The sequence below is a fragment of the Macaca nemestrina genome, chromosome 3 (assembly GCF_043159975.1).
Source record: "Macaca nemestrina isolate mMacNem1 chromosome 3, mMacNem.hap1, whole genome shotgun sequence".
NCBI lineage: Eukaryota > Metazoa > Chordata > Mammalia > Primates > Cercopithecidae > Macaca > Macaca nemestrina.
Genome location: NC_092127.1, coordinates 175,163,746 through 175,188,543, shown reverse-complemented (window position 1 = coordinate 175,188,543; position 24,798 = coordinate 175,163,746). Strand labels below are relative to the sequence as shown.

The following is a 24,798-nucleotide window of genomic DNA, read 5'->3' as shown; positions in this document are numbered from 1 at the left end:
TTAAAAAATAGAAAAAAGTCATAGAAGATGATACAAAAAGGTCTTAACACTAGCTATCTTTCAGTCATGAACATAAACATGGTCTTTGTTTCTCTGTTTTTATTTCCTTTGCACAAATCTTAATTTTCATTCAGTGAGCGTATTTTACTTGTGACACAACAACAATAATAAAGAGAAAAGGAAAAAAATATGATACATTATTTCCAAACAAAGACTAAACGGGGACCTCCCCCCACCATTTTAGGACTGCTTTTGTTTTATGGGGTTGTGTGTGTAGGTGTGTTTTTTTGTGTGTTTTTCATTTAACACGTGGCAAATATGTTATTTCCCTCATTTCCTCAGATACTCTTCAAAATCATGATTTTCAACAGTTGCATTTACTGAATGGGTATGTCACAAGTAATTAAACCAATCCCCTATTTTTGAGAATGTAAGATATGCTTATACACAGAGTCTGAAGATTTACATACAAAGCTGATCATTTCCTAAGAATTAACTGTAAGACAGAGAATTACTAGATCTAACTGTATCCGTTTTTTGGTTTTTTTTTTTTCTTTTTGAGATGGAGTTTCACTTTTTTCACCCATGCTGGAGTGCAATGGCGCGAGCTCCGCTCACTGAAACCTCCACCTCCAGGATTTAAGCAATTCTCCTGCCTCAGCCTCCCAAATAGCTGGGACTACAGTCGCCTGCCACCATGCTCAGCTAATTTTTGTAGTTTTAGTAGAGACAGGGTTTCACCATGTTGTCCAAGCTAGTCTCAAACTCCTGACCTCAGGTGATCTGCTGGGATTACAGGTGTGAGCCACTATGCCCTGCCTGTATCAGTCTTTTAAGAACATTGAAACATGTTGCTTCAAAAAGACTGTATCATTCACATTCCCATCCACATTCCCATCCACACACAGGATGTGTGCATCCTGAGATTGTGTTACTACAAATTCATGAGTTGCCAACTGATGGAAAATCTGAAAATCTATTCTTTGAAATTGGTTTGCATAAAGAAAGTTGATGTGAACCTAAAAACAGCTACTACCTTAAAGACCAATTGAAAAAAAAAAGGTCGTTTAATCTAGCTGGCTTAATTGTTGGCATAAAGTAAATATTATCAAATTCATAATGATTAATGGCTACATACTAGTTCTGTCCAAGTATAAAGAGAATCTTACAATTTGTCAAGAAAAACATGGTAGAAAGTCAAAATATGGCAAATGCTTTCTCAGTTTGGATTTCTCCCTTACCGCATGTCAACAGCTCCTGCTTCACGCCTGTGACTGGTTGGGCCTGCAGTGACTTAGGATAAACACACCTGGTATCCCGTACTGTGATGTTCCTCTCCTTTACCCAGCGATGCATCCACAGTATGTTACAGTCACACAAAAGATACTCAGTCTGGAATTCCCTGTAACATGTAAACACAACTTAAGAGATTATAGTGAATAAAATTAAATAGCACTTTTGTTTTATATTAGGTTACGTTTCTGGTGGCAAGCACAATACTGTTCACCCATACCACGCCTAAAGCACATTTCGTTGGCTAGCTACAGTTTCTCTCCAAGGAGCTGAATTGCAGAGTTTTGGACCCCAACACTGTTCTTGCTGGTCCCTAGTTTCTGCTTTGGATGAAATCTGGTAGGCAAACAAAGACTCTTTGGCAGATATCCCTCTTCTAGGCAACAAGCTACTAAACACCAGGGTTCTCTAGAATACCAAATCCCATTCCTTTTTGTCTAACAAGCTTCTACCCATTTATCATGAAGTGTGTGGCATTAATATTAGATCTTGAAGCCATCCCCAATTTTCCAGCATCATTATCACATTCTTGTCCTAAATGCCTACCAACTCTGTTGATTTTGACAATGAAACAGCAACCTAAAGCAATATGGATTGTTTTCTTTGACTATATTCTGTATTTCTAACCAGACTGTGAGCTCCCCTAGGGTAGGAACTGTTTCTGACCCCTTTCTGCTATGCACCAAGTGACACCATAGATATTTACAAATGTAAGAGATAAAGACCCAACAAATCAAAAGCATACAAATAAGAATGTCTCAGCTTTGATACAAAAGATAGTAATGAAATGTCTTCATTTGAGGCAAAAACCTTTATAATTTGGCACTTGGGCATGAGAAGAAGAAAGGATAAACAGAGCTGAGATATAAGCACAAATCTCTTAAATACTATAATTACTAAGTGCTGACTATTCATGTGCCACACATTTGCTAAGTCCAGCTAATAACAATAAATGCAGGACCCTGTTCCTGCCAATATGGGGGGCAACATATAATAGAAGAATCAAAATGTAAACATAGCTAAAATAGAATGCAATATGTTCTATAAAAATAAATCAACAAAGTGCAATAATGTTTAAGTGTGTATGCTTCTAACACAGCTGGAGTGTTGGCTCAGGGTTCACCTCGTTAGTTTTGGCAAAAAAGAGTAAGGAAAAAAGAAAAGGGATCTGATGGAATACAGCACAGAAAATAAATTTAAACAACACCAGGAGGAGGATGTGACAGACTCCTAATTTCTAAGCACCACCTTCTGGTCAGTTCCTAACACTACCAGGTAAAAAAAACACTGGCAATTTCTCCCATTTGGGGGATGAAAATACTTCCCATGCTCCTGCTACCCAGGGTCTCAAAACCCAGACTAGCTTTTGTCTTTTTTATTTCCTAATCTTTGCAGAAAAGGCTGACCTGAGCCCACTAAATATGCCAAAAGTAGATGTTTCTGCTCAAAGGTAGTCTTCTGGATAAGAATGGTAAGGGTGCCAAAAAGAGAAAGAAGATGGAGTATGAGCCAAAGTGACTTCAGAAGTACATACACATGCCTGCTATGATGGTGAGAAGCTGGCTGGGGCTCCTAATAGCTATTAGCTACATCCCAAGGAAGATTCCTAAATGAGATTTAAATGACAGGTGTAGGAATGGAAGGGAGATGAGAGGAGAAGTCAGAGTACATGGAAGAGAGGAATCAGGAGAGAAAAATTCATTCCCTGGAAGAAAAACACTCAATCCCATAAATTACTCAATGAAAACCTGAAAAACATTACATTTAACTGTAATTCCAATAAAATCAGGATAATTTATAGTCTGAGATATGTTAAGGTTTATCTGAAAATAGCTACTTTCAAAATAACTTCTATGCAATCTCTCTGTTAACAAAACCATCTGAAAAAAAAAAAAATCAACCAATTCTAAAGCTACAAGAAACTGTGTAAATCAGAACTTAAACTGATTTCATAAAGCAGGCATTCTAAATAAACATCCCTAGAAACATCAGTAATAAGCTGTAAATTTGATTTTAAGTGGGAGATGGGGGGTGGGTTTACAGGATAAAATTAAATTCCTAAAGTATAAAATATTCTTACAAATTCTTCATAGGAAGGGATATTTTATACTTTGGAAATTTAATTAGTCAAACAATGCAACGTTTTATGATTTGAAAAAAAAGTCAAAAAGAAAAAATTACCAGTTTTCTTACTCTAAATATAGATTAGAGTAATATGGTATCCTAAGGAGAAAACAGTTGTCCTAGTCTAAATCACACTATTTAGGCTTACTGTATGTTTTCTAACGTGAATGCAAGCTCTCAAATGAGATTCTAACTTGACAAGATTGTCCTTATAAAGTCTCTGAAACCACATAATAAATGTTTTTAATTTTCAAAGACATGAAAATCAAAAAACAGAGAAAAAAATTTTTTACTTACAAAGACCGTAATGAGGCAAGATAATCAAAAGTTCCTTGAGATAATGAAGAAAACAAATTCCCCGAAAGGTTTCTGAAAGACAGAAAACAATTCCACTTTTAAAAATACAACTATCTATCATTTTATCCTATTCTGTATTTTCTAAAGCATCCTACAGTCATTAAATAATGTTACAAAGAAGTCATGAAAGTATCAATGCTTACAAAGAGGGAGTGATTAGCAAATACTTCCTCCAAGGTTGAAGAAGAAAATTATTCTCCATCTTATACAAAGTAGTAAATACAATTATTAAAAACACATTAATGCTAGGTAAGAATTTTTCTGTCAAATATCAGGTGAACCTAAAAGGTACCCTACTGAATTCCCACTAGAATTACTCTAAGTGTTCACTCGCATCGAATTTAAGAAAGCAGCAAATAAAAATGTAAAAACAAATAGAAAATAAATAATTAAAACTTTAAAAGTAACAAAAGGAAAAGGATGGCCTCAATGACCAGCAGCAGTAGCGTACTGAACATGACCGAAAATCATGAGGAGAGCGGGATGAGTTCAGGGCTTAATATAAGAGACTGGGGATAGAACTCCATGTTGCTCTTGGGCAAATCACTTCTCTAGTCTATCCTGTGTCAGTAGGCTTCAATACATAACCTGAGTCTTGCAGCGTTCTGAATGAATGGAACTCAGAAACCCCTATTCTACAATGTGAGTAGTTTGTTACACCCAAAACAATTTGACCAAAGTATTTCTTCCATACTGGACTATGAGCTCTGGAGCTGGGTGGAGGAGGGCCTGTGTCTGTGTGCACTTCCGTGTACACCAGTAACATGCTGGAGTATAAATGGTGCTCAATAACTGCTCATTGCTCGGGATGTACACCTCACCTTCAGGGGACTTCTAATGTTAAAATGAGACTGAGTGCTCTGGGAAAATCGCATATGGCCAATCACCACCAGATCTGTTCTATGCCTGCTGTGGTATCAAGAACAGGCAGAATTGAGACGTAGAGTTCTAGAAGTGAGGTGGGGGGTGGAACACAGCAGAGGATGGGATAGAAATCTGGAGTCCTGAAACTTCTCTGGAGGCTGGGCTGAATCCTTCATATGTGGGAGAGAGCGACCATCGGGTAGATGGATTTCCAAGTGGAGTTGGAGAAGAGAACTGATCAGGGAGGGGTCAGCTGTTCCTGGGACACCAGTAGCAACATATTCCTGGATGGGAAGACCTGATATCACACAAGGGCCAACACTTTACAAATTAACCTACAATGACCTTCAGCAAGAACAACACTGGATTGGTTTTTATATTTTATAATTTTTTTGTAAGAAAAAGGCTGGATTCAATGATTCTCATAGAAGTACCTAGGAACTTAAACAGAAAAGAGTATTTTCAAATTGAAAGGAGGAAAGGGATTTTTTTTTTTTTTTTTTTTTTTTGGCCTATCAGAGCAGATACCAAATGTGAATTGTGAGAAAGGTATGCCCATGGCAGTATAAATCATAATAACATTTTAAGAAAATAAAAAATAAAAATCATTTTGGCTGGGCGCAGTGGCTCACGTCGATAATCCCAGCACTTTGGGAGGGCCGAGGCAGGTGGATCACCTGAGGTCAGGAGTTTGAGACCAGCCTGGCCAAAATGGTGAAACCCCGTCTCTACTAAAACTACAAAATTAGCTGGGTGTGGTGGCGTGTGCTTGTAATCCCAGCTACTCAGGTGGCTGAGACGCCAGAATGACTTGAACCCAGGAGGCAGAGGTTGCAGTGAGCCGGGACTGCACCACTGCACTCCAACCTGAGCAAGAGTGAGACTCCATCTCAAAAAAAAATTTTTTTAAGAAAGTAACTTAGATGGAATTACAATCAACAACTGTGTATGTTATGAAAGTATCCCATTTTAATTATATGATTACTGGAATATGTTTAAAATAATGAAAGCTAGAAGACAAGACATGGTAGGTAAAACTGAAGTGCTGAGACAGGGCAATGGGTACACACACATTCCTTGTATGTACAATTGTCTCCAATTTTCTTTAAATGTTTGCAAGGTTCCGTAACAATAAGTTAGAAATAAATATCTATCCTACAAATGTAGGACTTACATATAAAGAAAAGAATTGGGCCAGGTGCAGTGGCCCACACCTATAATCCAGCGATTTGGGAGGCCAAGGCAGATTGTCTGAGGTCAGGAGTTTGAGACCAGCCTGGCCAATATGGTGAAATCCCATCTCTACTAAAAATACAAAAATTAGCCAGGTTGATGGTGTGTGCCGATAGTCCCTGCTACTTGGGAGGCTAAGGTGGGAGAATCGCTTAGAACCTGGGAAGCGGAGGTGACAGTGAACCAAGATGGTACCACTGCACTCCAGCCTGGGTAACAGAGGGAAACTTTGTCTCCAAAAAAATAAAAAATAAAAAATAATTGCATCTTAGAGCAATCACTAGGTTCTAATATGCATATTATTAGATATTTCCCTTGGAAATCACAAAGGAAAGAATCACATTAGAGAAGGACATGGCATTTTCTCAGGAAATTCCAACGCAAACCAATTTTTCCTTGAGTGTTGGAACAGACTGCTATTTGTACAGCTTGAACACAAGTGAAGTAAGTAGCTTGGATTTGGGGGCCATAAACAATGACACATATTTTAAAACATTACAATCACAGTCTAGCTCTGAGATGCTCACCAAATACATATGTAAATAAATAAAACTAAAAGGGAGTTGAGAATGACAAGAGCAAAGCCACTGCTCCCCTATCATAATAAGCTCGTAGAAAGGAGCAGCAGGTGAGTTACCCACCCACTCCACCCTTTATGCTGTTCTTTTATTTTTTATTTTTTGAGACAAGTCTCACTCTGTTGCCCAGGATGAAGAGCAGTGGATGGAGTACAGTGGCTCACTGCAACCTCTGCCTCCCGGGTTCAAGTGGATTCTCATGCCTCAGCCTCCAGAGTAGCTGGGATTACAGGTACATGCCACCAGGCCTGGCTAACTTTTTTATTTTTAGTAGGGACGAGGTTTCATCATGTTGGCCAGGCTGGTCTCGAACTCCTGACCTCAAGTGATCCACTCACCTCAGCCTTCCAAAGTGCTGGGATTACAGGCATGAGCCACTGTGACTGGCCATTGTTGTTTCTTACTCTCACTTAATTTGACTTTATTTACTTATTTTTTGCTAACTAGATACATTTGAATTCCTAACAGTTGCATGTGTATATGATGCATCATCTATTATACAGAAGCCTCTATCAGGGCAGATTTGGTAAAGGAGGGGAAAATGCAATTAAATGCAATCTCCATCTACAGAGGAATGACTAAGTTACAATCCGTTCTATACCTAGAATATTCTGTAGCCAATGACAAGCATGAACTAAATCAACATATGCTCTATTAAAAAGATGTTAATATGTTGGTAAATTATTTTTAAACTGAGTTGCCAGGTACAGAGCATTTTTAAAGCCCTGTATGTGTGTCTACGCATTTCTGAGTATAACAGAAGAAAAAAAAATATATATATATATATATACACACACACACACAGCAGATCATTCATACAAGTTATCTCAGGATGATGCAACTGAAATGATGAAAAGAGATCTAATTTTTCCTTCATATGATTTTATTACTCGATAACAACCACTTTTTTGTATAAAGGAAGTTCTTTATACAAACATATTAGTTGTATATATGTATTTATATACAAATGCACACACATGTTTGCATATAAAGGAAACTGTAAAGGGTAGTTCTTATAAATACATATATTTCTGATAGGGAAATATTAAAAGTATAATTCTTGAGGAAAAAATACAGGTATTAGATTGCCCATAAAGAACAACTTGAAAAAATTTTGGTCTGTAGATCTCCTGACAGAGATTTTGGTCTGTAGATCTCCTGACATTTCTCTGCAAATTAACTTCCTAAGTGAAGGACACACGCTTCACAGAAGTCCATTATTGGCTCCCCGTTTGGTCTGCCAGTTACGTTCACCGTTACAGTGGGACAGAGTGAGAACCTTTGCAAGTAGGACTATACTGCTCTGAGATAGTTCAAGAGAATTTCTCCATCAGCAAAGGCAGAGATCAATATATAGAATTAATCAATTTTACACCCCCACTCCACCCATGTCTACTAAGGTCTCTGATACACTTAAAGAAAGGGTAGTTTTTTCAAAAAAATGAATTCATAAATTTCCAAAGCCAAGACTCGATCAAAAATGATAAGAAATCTGGCTGAGAATGCCTAGGCTGTTCGCCAAGTTCTCATCAACCTTTAGCCAAGGAAGTTGGCTAAGGGACCCACTCAGTTTGAGGTCCCCAGTTCAAGAGTTACCAGAGGAAACAGAACAGTGATCCACTCTAGAATTCCTTCTTTTTGTATACCTTCTCTTTCAGGTGGGAAACAGTAAGAGGAAAATCTCTGATTCCTAATCTAAGGAATGCACTGCATGCTCCATTCCTAATCATATTCTCTTTTCCACTCACTGGACTGAGAAAATGCCATTCTCTACATCTGAAATATGAGCTGTTATCAGCCTTCACAACCCGCATATGGCCTGGCTCAAGAGCTCAAAAATCTGGGGACAGCAGCAGCCCATGCAAAACACTTAATGTTCCTGATCCACAGCTCTAGACCTGTGCCAACCCAAATTATGATAAGCAATGTCACTGCAATACAATGCCGAGTGGTAAGAAGTTTCCTTAATTGCCATGTTGTTCTTTACAAAGTATTTAAAAGATGGAGGCCAGGTATATTGCTGTATATGCCACAGACTGCTCCATTTAGGAGATCCACAATAGGAATGATAGACAGTGGAGGGTCACACGCATGAGGGGGTGGGAGGAAGGTGGATGATGAGAAATTACTTAATGGGTATAATGCACATTATTCAGGTGATGGATACCTAAAAGCCCTGACTTGACCACCATGGAATCTATGCCTGTAACAAAACTGCACCTGTACCCCAGAAATCTATATAAAAATAAAAGTAAATCAAATTTAAAGGCCACTATCATCTATTATTACATGAACTATAAGATTATCTCAATCAAATCTCAAAGTGGGAAGCTTGGCAATGTTATTTTCATGTTCTCATGTTTTACTTGGATGATGTTCATTGTGTTCCGTGATGTATAAATTCTCACAACAGGTATAAGATAATTGGTAAAAATGTAAGAGACCACCCAAGTTCTAAACCTACCAAACTTTTAGTTCTTGACGAAGGAGGCAAAGGAAATACTAAGAAAACAGCAACCTGCCCTAACAGAAGCTCTGTCCCACCCAGCTCTTTTGCCTGAAGAACATGTGCTGATGTGTCAAATCCCTAGCCAGAGCTAGAAATCAATCTAAAACTAAAATCAACAAAATAGTAGACTCCAGTTTACTATTTTTTTTTTCATTACTTCGGTCATAGCTGTCCAAAACACGTAACAAAAGTCTCCTTCACAGATGTATGATTTTGTTAATTCTAACGCAGTCCTCAAAAGTAAAACTACAGCCAGGCACTGTGGCTCACACCTGTAATCCCAGCACTTTGGGAGGCTGGGGCGGGTGGATCACGAGGTCAGGAATCTAAGACCAGCCTGGCCAAGACGGCGAAACCCCATCTCTACTAAAAATACCAAAAAATTAGCCAGCAGTGGTGGCGGGCACCTGTAATCCCAGCTACTCACAAGGCTGAGGCAGAGAATGGCGTGAACCCGGGAGGCAGAGGTTGCAGTGAGCGGAGATTGTGTCACTGCACTCCAGCCTGGGCGACAAAGCGAGACTCCATCTCAAAAAAAAAAAAAAAAAAAAGTAAAAATACAAAATTCTCAAGAAGAGATTTTAAAAAGCACTGAGATAGAAATGTTTGCAAGGCAGTTACAAAGGAGTTAAGAAGCAATTAATTTAACTAACTTCCAGTCATGAGTAAAGCTGCACACTAAATCAATCTTTTATTGAAAAACAAAAATCAGGCCATATACCTTTCCCTGAAAATGAAAGGACACACTGAAAACAGCTACAAATTTCCTGTGCGGCAGGAACATTCTGTTCTACTCTAGTAACTGATCTGAAGTCTCTTCCCTTACTGGATAGATGAAAGAATCTCATCATTTAAGCTCCTAATTGGTTTTTCAAAGGTAACATGAAATACAAGAAACATTCTAAAAAGCTACAGGGAGAAAGAACCACAAGTAGACAACCCTTACACTGACGTCCACTCCACATCTAGCATTTCATGCGGAACCCTATTCCCAGCCGGCTTGTCTCTAAAATACGATTTCGTGCCATTTTCCAACATAAATATCTTTAGTGGCTTCCTATTGTTTAATCAGTTCTAAGCCCCAATCTGCTTTTCATACATTTCAAAAAAAAGCTCTATTATAAATAATCAGCCTTATGTATAATTACTCCCAAACAGAACTTTTATTACTTTTTTTTATTTTTTTGAGACAGAGTCTTGGCCTGTCACCAAGAGCTGGAGTGCAGCGGCGCCATCTTGGCTCACTGCGACCTCTGCCTCCCGGGTTCAAGCAATTCTCGTGCCTCAGCCTCCTGAGAGGCTGGGACTACAGGCATGCGCCACCACGCCCGGCTAATTTTTGTACTTTTAGTAGAGATGGGGTTTTACCATGTTGGCCAGGCTGGTCTCCAACTCCTGACCTCCAGTGAGCTGTCTGCCTCGGCCTCCCAAAGTGCTGGGATTACAGGCGTGAGCCACCGTGCCTGGCTTAAAACTTCTTTTTTTAAAAAAGATATAAACATACTTGATGACTTATACAAAGTTCTTCCACATTTATATTCTATATAAATTATAATAAACAGATATATATAACTTAAATTTTAAATAATCATTGTAACTTTGAGCTACTATTAATCCTACTTTGTAGGTGAAAAACAGAAAAGTCAAACAACTCACCCCAAATCACACGGTCAGAGGCACAATTCAAATGGTTATTTTACTCCAAGTCCACCAGGCCTCTCCTTGACAAATGGCCTTGTTCTCATTCCCACCTTCATGTATCATTGGTTTGGCTTCTTTTCCTTTCTAACTATCCAGATCTGTGCAAATCATCTGGGCCATCAGCGCACATCAGCTCAAATTTTCCCAGACTAGCAAAGCTTTTGATCATACCTCTCAGCATGAATGTGCTCTCTGTTGCACGTACTACACTGTGTTATGTGGTGTGTGTACCCATGTGTCTGTGTGCGCACATGTGTCCGTGTGTGGTGTGGTAAGGTACCATTATATTCTGAGATTACACCCCCATGATTAAATTGTGAGCTCCCTGTCCCTTACGGCTTCTAAAACCCCTACAGTTGCTACTTATAATTAAATATATCATAAGTTTCATACATATTTAGGTACTGGCTCAAATGCTTCCTTATCTTTTAATGGGAAAGAAAAGATGTACTTACAGCCGAACCAGATTGGTGAGTCCTCGAAATATGTCTGCATTCAGACATCCTATTCGATTGTTTGTCAGATCCCTAAGGAGAAGGGTGGAAAAGTGTCTTCAATTAGATCTCTTGGTTAATGAAGGTCTCATGCATTCAGTATTCAAGAACAGCATCCAGGTATCGCACAAGACCTTTATTCTAGCATCTTTGAGATATTTACTCTACTCAAGTGAGATAAGGATAGCAGTGAGGCCGAAAATGATCCTTGCTTTCACTTACTGCTGGCACGCACAGACTAATGCTGCTCAATTATGGTGCCCTCTATATTTCAAGTACTTACTCTTGCAAAATTACTCAAGATAAAATTGGAGTAGTAAAAATGAGACTCAAACTATCTTGCTGCCCGCAATACAATTCCTTAGATGACCTACACAGTTGATGATGCTGGGGCAGTTGGAGAACTGAGCCCAAACTCAGCCAGTAAATAACAGATAATGGATAAAAGGGCAAATTATTACAATGATGGAACTTTTGTTTCCTGAGGAACATCTGCAAATACCATTTTCTGACTTCACTCCTTAAATACTCAGAAGTTTCAACTATAATGAAAAAAAAAAAAACCATGTTAGCTTTCAGTTTACAGATCTATCATTCAGACTCTAAGCCAAATTACTTTAACAATATCTATGATATGGCCCAATTATTTTTGCAATCACTCCTCATTTCTATTTCCTATTAAATGTTACCTTCTAAATATTTTTTACTTCTCCTCAATGAAACTGTTTTCTTTTTACCTATGTAAAAGTTTTAGTTAATATTTTGTTCTATCCTTTTTTATTTATTTTGCTTGACATCAAGGACAATGAACACAATTTTATTTTTACATTTAATCAGAGATCTGCACTGGTTTAAAAGTAAAAACTTTACGTTGGGAGATAACCACTAAAAATATCTGTAACTTTCACCTGGGATGGCATGACTTGCATCATTGTTTTCAGTGGACTTAGTAAGCCCTATGCAAGAAAACCCTGAAGCAATGAATCTTAAGTTTTATTAGTTGCTAGACTTGGAATAATTCATCACACTCTGAATTCTAACAAAATAATTAGAATAAGCTCCCTAAGCCAAACTTTCAAAAATATTTTCATCATATTGCCTCCAAAGTCCCTATTATTCTCTCTCATAGAGAGGTACACATTCTTTGAGTTACTCAGTTACTCTACAATAAGGCGATCTACACCATCCATTTCAAACTAAAAGTATTGGATTCTAAATTGTGTACTTGGTCATGGCAGAAGATGTAGTAGTCTCACCAGAAATTCTAAGAACGTACCATTTGAATCAGGTACCTAACTCATTTGCATTTTTCCTTGACTATTTCAAAAGTTAAAATGAGATGGTTTAATTTTAGGCATCAACTTGGCTGGACTGAGAGGTCTCACTGGCTGGTGAAGCATTGGTTTGGGTGTGTCTGTGAAGGTGTTTCCAGGGGAGATTGGTGCAGGAGTGAATGGACAGAGAGGAATGACCTGCCCTCAATGTGGGTGGGCACCATCCAATCAGCTGGAGCTCCGCTGGGACAAACAGGCAAAAGAGAGGGCTTATCTCTCTCTGTTCTCTCTCCCCTTCCAGAGCAGGACGCCTTCTCCTCCTATTGTTGGACATCAGGCTGCAGGTTGTCTTTTGGACTCTGGAACTTGCATCAGTGGGCTTCCTGGGGCTTTCAGGACTTCGGCCTTGGACTGGGGACTGCAAGGTCAGCTTCTCCAGTTCTGAGGCTTCCAGACTTGGATTGAGCTATGCTACCGGATTCATAGGCCCTTCAGCTTGCAGAAAACCTATTGTGGGACCTCTCTCCCTCTGTGATCACGTGAGCCAATTCCCCCTAATAAATCCCCTCTCATACATCCTACTGGTCCTCTCTCTCTGGAGAGGCCTAACACAGCACCTTAGGTAATCCTGGTCTTCAATACTTTCATAGTTCTGCCTTCCCTCTCTTATGGCAACTTTTGATAAAAGAATCTTAAGCAATACAAGTCTTTACCTGTCCTCATTGTTCTGTAGCTCCTAAGTATTTAATCATATGGGGCCTTTTCGTTTAAATTCCAGTTGATTTTCCTTTTATTTCTAGGTTTCACTGTTAACAAAAATTAGGCATCTTCCGGTAAATTGTTGCATAAACAAGCATATCTGGGCTGTATTTATAATCCTGTCTCAATTCTGAGCTTTAAATGGTGCAATTACCATTGATTCTCTGGGAAACAATTTCATTACAGCTATACCTACTTAAAATGGTATTTAGATATTGATAATGGGTTTTTATTTGGATTGAGAATCAACTTAAATTCGATGATGAAACACAAGAGAAACTGATGGATCTAGGGTTCACCTACTTCTGATAGTATATTCTTCAGAAAGCCACTTCAACTTCCTGATTCAAATTATTTATAAACTAAAGGCAAAGGCATGGTATAATAACAAAAATACTTTATGTATGCTTGTTAAGAGAGATGCACAATTGAAATTAATGACTTAAGAACCCATAAAAAAAAGGGTCTGTATCTATGAGCAACTAGCAAACACTACTGTCAAATATCTTTATATCCCATTGAGTTTACATACAGGACTTCTTCAGCTTGCAAGCTGTGTATCCTACGTTAATTATAAGTCATCTGTTTGGAATTAAGAATGTATCTTCTAATGGGAAGAATATTATAAATGGCAATTACCTTCCTAAGCAAGAACACAAGAGACTACTTAACATGTAACACAGTGAAAGACTACTAAGGCAATGCCTGGTACAATATCAGTAATTATATTAAATACTCCTGAACAAGAATTTTTAAAACTCATTTTGGATGGCAGTGCTTAAGAGATTATTTACTGAAAGATAAATAACTAGACGGAGATTCTAAGATAGTCTGCAGTATCTAAAACATACTGAAGAAACTGCTTTTTATTAACAGCCAAGTTTTCTTCAACCTGTATCTCAGCATAGAGATAACATTAATCAGCATTAATGTTTTTATTACCTAAAAGCTGTGACTACAACAGTGTGGAACACAGAGGGAGGGGATACGATAACGACCTGTCTGAGAGTATAATTTCACATTCCGCTCATTAAGGGAAAAAAATAGATTGGAGGGAAAAATATTCTAAATGTTCTCATACTTTCACATCAGAATCACTGGGAGGGATGGTTGAAATAAAAATCATTCAGCATCAGCCCCAGAGTTTCCGATAGGGTAGATCTGAGCCCCTACACTTTTGCTTTCTACTTGAGGATTCATCTTCCCAGGCCTGGGTGCAAAACTGACTCCGGCACAGACAGAAGCACAAAGAAAGGGAGTCACTGCTGTAAATCACGCTCACCTGCTGCTGCCCCTCCACTCCCTAATGACCTGTGTCTGGAGGCGCAGCCTGTTTACGGTCATGCTCCACATCCCCCGCCTGTGTCTTGATAGCTAAGTCCTAACAACTTCCAAGACTCTTATAGCAGCTAAACTCGAGCTACTGCGTCATCTCCTTGCAACTGTATTTCGATTCCATATCCAGGCTCGCGGTCAGTGTTTGTAATTCCATTAGACTGCAAACCCCTCAAGAGGTTCCTGATTTACCTGTGTGTCTCCACAGCCTTGCTCACAGCTGGGCTCTCAGGATGAACTTCAGGAATTTTTGTTTAACTGAAATGACGCCGATCATCGCCTTATCACTTTGATTATGCTGCCATACCTGGTTGAGAGTGCTTTTACTGAACTCTAAACCTGGCTTGGTCCCATGCAATCTGATGCCTACGCTCCACCCTCCTATAACTCTTACCTTTCTTACCTAGAACTCCAATCTCCACTACCACCTACCCCAGACCAGCCAGTTTTTCTAACTTGTTTCATTAAAAGCCTTCACTAGAAAATAATAAAGTGTAGAATGGGCGGAAAAGAAGAAAACTGATTAGTAGCAAGATCTCCTCCAGATGGCCCTGAGCTTCTAATGAGTGCAGACAAAGACTGATAAACACAGGGAACCACCACTCACCCCCAGCAAAAACTACAGTATGAAAATTCCCTACTGATTCAAATTGTAACTAATTTTCAAAGACAAAGAGAAAATCCTTTAACTCCTACCGTTCTTAACCTTACAGAATTCTGACCCTTAAGACTGCCTAAGAGAGAAAAATAGGAGGAAAGCTACATCTACAGGTTTTAGATGAAAGATATTTTACTTGCAAAAGCAATAACAAAAAAAATATTTTGCAAAAAGGGCATGACCAATTTTTACAATTGGATTTGACAATAAAAAAGAATAGGTTTTGCAAATACTGCAGGTTCTCATTTTTAAGCAGGAGCTAAATGATGGGAACACATGGACACATAGAGGGAACAACACACACTGAGGCCTTTTGGAGGGAGGAGGGTGGCGGGAGGGAGAGGATCAAGAAAAACAACTAATGGGTACTAGGCTTAATACCTGGGTGATGAAATAATCTGTACAACAAACCCCCGTGGCACAAGTTTACCTATGCAACAAACCTGCACTTGTGGCCGGGCGCGGTGGCTCACGCCTGTAATCCCAGCACTTTGGGAGGCCGAGGCGGGCGGATCACAAGGTTAGGAGGTCGAGACCACGGTGAAACCCCGTCTCTACTAAAAATACAAAAAAAATTAGCCGGGCGTGGTGGCGGCGCCTGTAGTCCCAGCTACTCAGGAGGCTGAGGCAGGAGAATGGCCGGAACCCAGGAGGCGGAGCTTACAGTGAGCCGAGATTGCGTCACTGCACTCCAGCCTGGGCAACAGAGCAAGACTCCGCCTCAAAAAAAAAAAAAAAAAAAAAAAAAAACCTGCACTTGTACCCCTGAACTAAAAAATTTTAAAAAAAAGAAATAGGTTTTAAACGACTAAATAAGACAAAAGATATCAAAAGTATTAGGATGGAAAGTCAATGTCAACATTTAAGTCATGGCGTAATTAAACTAAAAGCAGCCATACCCAGTGTTGTTATGCAAATACTACAGAAAACCAGTAAGACATAAAAAAATACCCACACACACTGGAGGGGGAAAAAAAAGAAAACTTAAAGAAGTGTATAAGAATCCCAAAAAAACAAGAGATAGAGCCAGCCAAAAGGATGACTATAAGGAAAATAAAATCACGGATCTGGTCTCTCTCCCTGATCTTTTGTCCCTGGTCTCCCTACACTTATGTGGTTTCTCCTTATTGCCATCAGAATATTCTGAAATACAAATCTGATCATGTCAATTCCATATTCAAAAAGTTCTGGTAGCCCTCTACTGTCTAAAGAACAGATTAAACATTTTTAATATAGCAGGTCTTCAAAAGCCCAGTCCCCTGACCAGCATGATCTTCCAATATTCTTTTTCCTCTTTCTACTTTCTGCTCTGATCAAAGAACTAAACTATTGTCCCAAGAGATACATGCTTGCACACCTGCGTCCACCCTTTTTGGAAGGCCTTTTTAATACATCTTCATTCCCTGGGAGCAAGTTCAAATCTAAACAAGTCCGTGGCTCTCACGGCAGGCTGTTCCCATCGCAGGCGCTCTCTCCTTTCCCTAGCAGGTTATGTTTATGATTTTACCTGTTACAGCACCTGTGTGTGCGTTCAGACGTATTTGCACTAACGACTGAAGGGTAGCAGAACACGCCACCCAAAACATGTCATATTGGCATAAGGATTATTTCTAGCTACAGGCCGATTGAAAAGCAGACAGATACAAGAAAAGCTCTCGGCTCTACCCTATCTGATGAAAAGCAGGACATAAATTTAGAAAGGTGTCCCTCCTCCCTTCTCCACCAGAAAGGACAGAAGTTCCTCCCCGGAGAGGGCTTTGGACCCTTATCAGCTTAGTCAAGGCACCAAAGGAATCTACACAACAAACATTACTAATTAGACTTTATCTACCATTAGTCTCCTGTATGTTTGCCTTCCCACAATTTGCTTTCCCTTAAGAGACTCAAGGTCCTTCTCCTTTGTCTTGTCACTTCTCAAAAAACGTATTGCTCCTTGTTGAAAGGCTACATAAGCCAGAGTTCTAAGCCACCTCTTTTGAGAATTACTCTTTTCCTGAGTTTTCTCAATACACTTCCGTTTTTCTCTTGTTAATCTGTCTTTTGTTAGAGGTCCAAGCTGAGAAACTGGAAGGGTAGAGGGAAAATTATTTTTCTTCTCCTACATCTATCCCCCCAAACCCCAAGAGTCTGCAAGATCTTCCGAAGAAGTCAGGGCATGGTAAGTGGTTAAGTGCTCAGTAAATGCTTTCAGAAAGAATAAAGGATGGAGAGACAGTCCTCATGGCTTTTTTGTAGAGCCGCTTCTAAAATGTGGGCCTGCTCACACAGCAACTGCTAAAGGAGCTTCATATAGGAGATAGGGGAGTTGTTTAGCTTCAGAAGTAATAAAAAACTGGTCCTTGGGTTTCAAAATCGTAATATATAGACACACATGAAAATGGCAAGACTTTAAATCATTACTTAAAAGGTACCTTTGTTTACCTGGCATTTACAACAGACACAGTTTGAAAATCGTCTACAGATTATGTCTGCTGGCAAAGCCGACATGGTAATGATTTCAGTAGCAGAAGAGGAACACAGCCAGCCACCATCAAACAAATCAAACCACTGTGCAAATTAACCACCTTCTCAGCTACTTACATAAAATATTCTTTCTGTTTTTCTTTCTTTTTGTTTTCTTGAGACAGAGTCTCGCCCTGTCGTGCAGTGGCACGATCTCAGATTATTGTGGTCTCCCACTCCCAGGTTCCAGGGATTCTCCTGCCTCAGCTTCCCAGGTCGCTGGGACTTACAGGCACACGCCACCATGACAGCTAATTTTTGTATTTTTAGTAAAGACCAGGTTTCACCATGTTGGTCAGGTGGGTCTCGAATTCCTGACCTCAGGTGATCCACCCGCCTCGGCCTCCCAAAGTGCTAGGATTACAGGCGTGAGCCACTGCGCCCAGCCTCTTTCTGTTTCTGTATCAGGGACCTGGTCAGGTGAAGCTCAAAGAATTATTAAATGTCCATTTTTCATCATGTTAAAGTAAGTTGACAGCTACTTATACAAGGAACAATTCAAACTCATAAGCAAGCAATTCAAACACTTACAATCTTTTTAGAGATGACAGTCCCCAAAAGGCACCTGGATCTATACTACTAATAAGATTGTTTCGGAGATCCCTGTTAAAAATAAAATAAAAGTTATTCACATATCAACACTGTAACAAGTATTCAGGCACACCACACTTACCTGCTACACAAAAAAACAAAAGTGTAATAGGAGGAAACTGAAGCCAAAATGATTAAGCCAAGATCAAGCCAGTAGTAAATGGCAGAGTCAGAATGCAAATTTGACAAATCTAGCTCCAGAGTCTTTTGGTTTGGTAAATAAAAGAATAAAAATATATGTCATAAAAGAAGTATGTGACCTAATATATTATTCAACTTCACAATTATCACTGAACTACAATCATATACATTACTTCTATAATTTCTTCCTTAGTATGCCATACTTTGAATATCAAAGTAAATCTAATTACAATTGTCATAAACATCATTCAATTGAATTTTTAAAACCCATCTTCAAAAATATACACTCTAAAATTCAAGTCTTTTGGTTGTTGATATATTTTCCCTTCCCTGGCCTTCTAAATTTAGGTTTTTATCTTTTTTGTTGTTGCTGTCATTTGAGACGGAGTCTTGCTCTATCACCCAGGCTGGAGTGCAGTGGCGTGATCTTGGCTCACTGCAACCTCCACCTCCCAGGCTCAAGCAATTCTCATGCCTCAGCCTCCTAAGTAGGTGGGGTTACAGGCGCCTGACATCACACCCAGCTAATTTTTTGTATTTTCAGTAGAGACAGGGTTTTGCCATATTGGCCAGGCTGGTCTCAAACTCCTGACCTCAAGCAATCTGCCTGCCTCAGTCTCTCAAAATGCTGCGATTACAGGCATGAGCCACCACACTCGGCCTATGGTTTTCTATGGGGTGAGGATATAAAATAAGTGTGTGATAAACCACAATACATAGCTCAAAGCACAGATGCACAAGCTTCATACCACGGGGAATGTGATAGCAGTCACTATTTGTCCTCATTCTTCTCAAGTGTGCTGGCACATCCATGCAACAGCACTACTACTTAGGGATGGGAGGCAGCAGTGAGTGTCTCAGCCACATCCCTCTACCCGTGTGGTTTTGCAGACAGGCTATGGCTACAGCTCTCCTCCTGGTCACCGGGCTCAGCTGGGGACTTACCAGTCGCCTATACAAGTGTTTGGCTAGACCTCTGCGGAGAGCTGACAGTCTAAATGCAGTCCTTTTCCCTAGACCACACTTCTGCCAGTGACTGGCCCACTCTTCAGCTTTATGGGACCCCCTCAGCTGGGACTGTCTGTCAGGACCCACCTACAACCTTGTCTGCTGAAGCCAGAGTGGCCTCTGCTCATCTCCCAGGGAAGCTGACGCCAGATGGCGAACTGAAACTCTTTTCAGTTTTTCTTCTCCTGACATCCTTACGTAACAGTGGCAACCTTGCCCCTTCTTTATATAGCCACGTGTAAGCTTCCAACACTACTCTTCATTTAAGGATGCACACACCATTGGTGAAACAAAACAGACAAGTAGAGAAATGCTCAGTACAAGCCAAGGTAACCAGTACCTCCAGGGTGCCTTAGTCCCTCACTTACTTGAAATGTACAAGACCTTCCTAGAAGTAGGCCCTGGACCACTGGCACCCCCTGTCAGCACAGCACTGTGTGAGGCTCTTTAATGACAATTGCTCCGTCATGGGCATTCTCACCTGTGCCCAGGCAGTCTAAATTATTTAGAGGAAAATCCTCAGTTTGCCTTCTCCACCCACTCCAAATCAGAAAGCAGCAGGCATCCCTTCTCTACCTATGCGACAGAAAGGACTCCAAGGAGGTCTCGCTGCAATGAACACAGATTCGTGTGTTTTCTTCCATCCAATCAGAGGCACATTCAACGTCACTGTCCCACCAGCTAATGAAAGTGAACTGCCGTACATGGCATGCCTCATACCATGTGAGTTTTCTCTCAGGCTCATTCTATCAATATAGCAAAAGTTACAACATCAAAATTGGCTTCTGGTTGGATTCCCCAGAAATTTCACAAAAGCATCCTGAGGAGGTTGGCCCTTCGCTCAGCAGCGAAGCCCAGAGCGTATTTACCGTAAGCCCAGCATTTTTGATATGTTAGTGGCACTGTGGCTTCCCACACTATGCGCGCTGTTTAATACCTGGTGATAGAGACTGGACTAGAAATTCTCAAGAACGCTGCTCTGGAAATGCAACCTGTGAATTCTGGGATCACTGTGGCCTCCAGCAAATTCTATGGTCTTTCTTACATCTCATCCTCATTTTAACACACGGGCACTCCTCAGTAGCTAGGGTTGGGTTTCCAATTCTACCACCTCCCCACAATCAGAGCCAGGTTTTTCTAAATAAAACCAAACCCCCTGCAACCCCCCCCCCCAGTACTTCACAATATTTTAAAAAACAAAATGATTATTAAACATCAGTATAAAATCTACGCTCTGATTACTATCACTGGATAGGTAGTTCATTAATCAGAATTCTGAAAACTTCATATTCCCTAAGAAGAAAACAGCTTTCTCGATGCTGGTAACTACCCTAACTTTTTGGGTTTTTGCACCCAACCTCTAAGATGTTTTCTAAATAAAGTATCTGAAAAGATCTGAAAAAGTCAGGAAGCTTCACAAAATACACTTAAATGGTCAGAAAAGGTCTCAGTAGTCAGGTAAACTCACAAATCCCATTGTTCTCTCTGGACTTCCAACCAGCTTTTAAGTTCTCTTAACTTGGAGTAAAAAGATGATCCCTGGTGTAGCAATTTCAACAGAAAGAGGAATATTATGCAGAGGGTAAGTTCCCTACTGTGAACGCCATGGTCCCAGCATCCTTTTCTCCAGGTGCCTGCTGCAGCAGACACTGACAGCACGGCAGCGCTCACACCTGCGGTCCCTCTATCTGCAACTCATCCCCATGCAGCTTTCTCTTGGGCACCTCCTGAGAGTCAATCCAGGAAGGTCAGAGGGGTAAAGGGCATGAATGGCCATAGGAAGAGCCCTCACCTGGGAGCAAAACAGAATATCCCAGAGGGCTGGGGGTTCTGAGCGTGTGCCTCACTGGCTCCCAGCAGTCCCCAGTACCAGCTGCCTGCTGCAGGAGCTGCTTGGGAAGACACTGCCCTAACAGCTGCCCTTGCTTCTCATGGTCCAGCACCAAATATGAGGGCTGTTGGGCAAACTTCCCAACCAAATTACTACACGGAAAGCTCACCTGGGGACCTGCTTCTGGGGAAATGCAGGTTAAGATATCAGCCTGGTAATGTGAACCAGCCAGTACCCAGGCCAAGCAGAGACCTAAGGAAACTCTGCCCACTCCACTCTAAGGACAAATAGCCAAAGGGTGTAGACCAGAAGCCATTCAAAAATTCAAAGCTTCTGCAGTGAGTGAAGGTGTGAAAGGTTTGCAACTATCAAAGGTTCCAAAATTTAATAGTAATAACACTATAATTATTGCTATCAATGATTTAATGTTTATTTATTTACTTATTTTTTTGGTGGGGGGAGCAGCCTTCTCCATTGCTTTAAGGTGGAAACACCTCTACTTCTCCATATGGTACAGGTAGTGCCCCCAAATTTTCAACACCATCCCTTCAGGCATGACACCTGATCAACCTTGTGCAGATTTTTCAAATACTCTGGCCTTAGCAATTATATGACTTTGGTCTAACTACATCCAGGACTTGTGGGAGAGGGAGAGATGAGCATAGACATTCCCACTGGTTTGATATGAGGTCAAGATCTGAGTCTGGAGCTGCTAATGGCCCTGTTGCTACAATCTGAAGAAGCCAACAGAATGGAAAAGAGAAAAATGGTGAGCCCCTGGATCCAGCCAAGCCTGAAATCCACCTCTAACTCTGGGCTGTTTGGATGCACAAACTACTAAATATAGTGAGCTGGTGTCTATCACTTATGAGACTATTAAGACCTTATAATCACCCTAGGAGGCAGTGTCATTGTTTAAGATGAGGAAACTCATGCGCAGAAAGATTAAGAAATTCAGCCAAGTTCTTGATCTTAATAAGTGGCCAGGATTTAAGGGTATCTTTCTGACTGACACAGTGGAGATTTGCTAAAGGAACCAAGTAAATGTATAGCTAAAATAACAGGAAAACAGGTAAACCAAACACACTGAAAAGTTGGCCATGATCAAGTTGAGTTGCTGGAGATAACATTCTTTCGACTTCTCCATATGTTTGAAAAACTAAGTTATTTTATGTGGTAACCCCCAGCCTTCCAACTAGGCCTCAAAGTTACTGCCTCTCTGTCCAGGTCATCATCATCAGCCTAGCCCAGGTTGTAAACCACACAAGTTCTCACCTACGTCCGATTCTCCATTTGAAGTGATCTTTTTAAACACAGACCTGATCAAGTCTCTGCTCTGATTGAAACCTCAAAAAGATATACAGTCCCTCAGAAGGAAGTTCAGGTGCGTTAAGGTAACTTCCAAGACTACCCATGGTCCCAGCCTTGCCCACCTTTCCTTCACCAACTCTCACTTCCCATCTGCTCAACATCTTCCCTTAACACTCACCCTGTCTCTCTTCATTTATACCAGTCATACTGCAAGATGTTTCTAGAAACGGTATTTCCTCTCACCTCCAGTCCTCTGCACTTGGGATTCCCTGTCCGGAACACATCACAATCTCCTCCAACTCACAACTTCACCTCCATCCCTCTTCACCCACGAATCCTTGAGGCCTTGGGTGAAACTCCATTCCTTCCTCCAGAAAGATACCTGTGAATGCTGGGCACACTGGCTCACGCCTATAATCCCAGCACTTTGGGAGGCCGAGGCAGGTGGATCACCTGAGATCAGGAGTTCGAGACCAGCCTGGCCAACATGGGTGAAGCCCCGTCTGTACTAAAAATACAAAAATTAGCCAGGCATGGTAACGCACACCTGTAGTCCCAGCTACTTGTGAGGCTGAGGCTTGAACTTGGGAGGCAGAGGCTGCAGTGAGCCGAGATCACACCACTGCCCTCCAGCTTGGCGACAGATCAAGACTCTGTCTCAAAAAAAAAAAAAAAAAAAACCCTGTGAATAACAGTGCTCTGCGCCCTGCCCTGTGGCATCTCTTATCACGCTGTACCACTTCAACTGTCTTCACTGAGAGACCACAGGTTCCACAAGAGCAGGCTCTGCTCCACTCAGCGAGGGGGAGACACGCAATACAGAGTGTGTGGAGGGATATGTTCATGGATGAAAGAACACACCAAGGCTAGGAGACAAAATTACATTAACCTTTCTATAAAAATATTTTAGGCTGGGCACAGTGGCTCACACCTATAATCCCAGCACTTTGGGAGGCCGAGGCGGGTGGGTCACAAGGTCAGGAGATCGAGACCACCCTGGCTAACATGGTGAAACCCCGTCTCTACTAAAAATACAAAAAATTAGCTGAGCGTGGTGGCAGATGCCTGTAGTCCCAGCTACTCGGGAGGCTGAGGCAGGAGAATGGCATGAACCCAGGAGGCGGAGCTTGTAGTGAGCCGAGATCATGCCACCGCACTCCAGCCTCGGCAACAGAGCGAGACTCCGTCCCCCGCCCCCCCTCCAAAAAAAAAAAATATATATATATATATTTTTTTAGTAAGTTATGGCTGGCTACAAAATTACAAGGTTGTTCATAAAGTCAGATAATCTGGAGAATGCGGTATCTCATTACGAATCATTTCCATTTCTCCATAAAAGTAGACAGTCATGATGTCTGCAGTTGACCTTCGAATAATTCACCAAACATATGTAGGTATATTCCAATACAGAAGAAAAAATGATGGCATGTTGTTAATAATTACTGAATTGTTGAATCTGGGTAAGTAAATTGGTAATATGAAAGATATGGCACTGCCCTTTCAATTTTTCTGTATGTTTAAAACTTTTCATAATCAAATATTTGATCCCCAGCATTTAAGTCCCAGGAGGTACAGTTAATCATCAGGACTGACTTATTAGTTCCTATCTTCCTCCCTGCAACTCCCCAACTGACCCTCATTTCAACAAGATGATTTTATGAAAAAATTCAACCTGTATGTTTTTGACTTGTTTTGCATAAGCTAAAAAGCTCTGTAAATAGAAATATATAATGTCAGTTCCATTTTTTTAAAACATACGTTTCCCTTTTCAGATTTTAAACAGCATCTACAACAGGAACTGATTTAGCTAAAGCAGTACATCAATTTGGAGTCAATGATGAACTGCATATGTTTCTACAAAATACCTCTCATGAATAACTGAGCACTGTAATATAATTTAAAGATATACTTTTCCTTTAATAAAAAATTCCTGACATATTATATAACATTTAATAATAGCCATATTAATCAGGCATTGCCAAAATATATTTATAGTCAGATTCTCTCATTTAACATCCCCTTTTCCCCCCACCAACCCACAGCTTCCCTAGTAAACAGGAGTCTGACTTCAGGATGTATGGCTAAATCTGAATACATTGGATCATTAAAGCATAAATGAAAAAAAGCACAAGAATTGCTTAAATAGAACTAAAGGAATATTTTAAGTTCTTGGTAAAAGAATTACCTCCTTTAGGAAAGAACATAAAGTAGACCAGCTAAGATGCCTTTAACTGC

At 40.4% G+C, this 24,798-nt stretch overlaps 1 protein-coding gene across 1 annotated transcript in view; it reads right to left on the bottom strand.

Annotated features, from left to right (window-relative positions):
• The window catches only part of LOC105487850 (adhesion G protein-coupled receptor A3), a 131,773-nt gene that overhangs the window by 58,481 nt on the left and 48,494 nt on the right, over positions 1 to 24,798 (bottom strand). Inside the window, exons 3-6 of the mRNA XM_011751479.3 lie at positions 18,213 to 18,284; positions 11,115 to 11,186; positions 3,715 to 3,786; positions 1,242 to 1,402 (exon numbers count right to left, since the gene is read on the bottom strand). Of these exons, the coding sequence (XP_011749781.2) occupies positions 1,242 to 1,402; positions 3,715 to 3,786; positions 11,115 to 11,186; positions 18,213 to 18,284 (377 nt within the window). The remainder of the gene's footprint in view (positions 1 to 1,241; positions 1,403 to 3,714; positions 3,787 to 11,114; positions 11,187 to 18,212; positions 18,285 to 24,798) is intronic.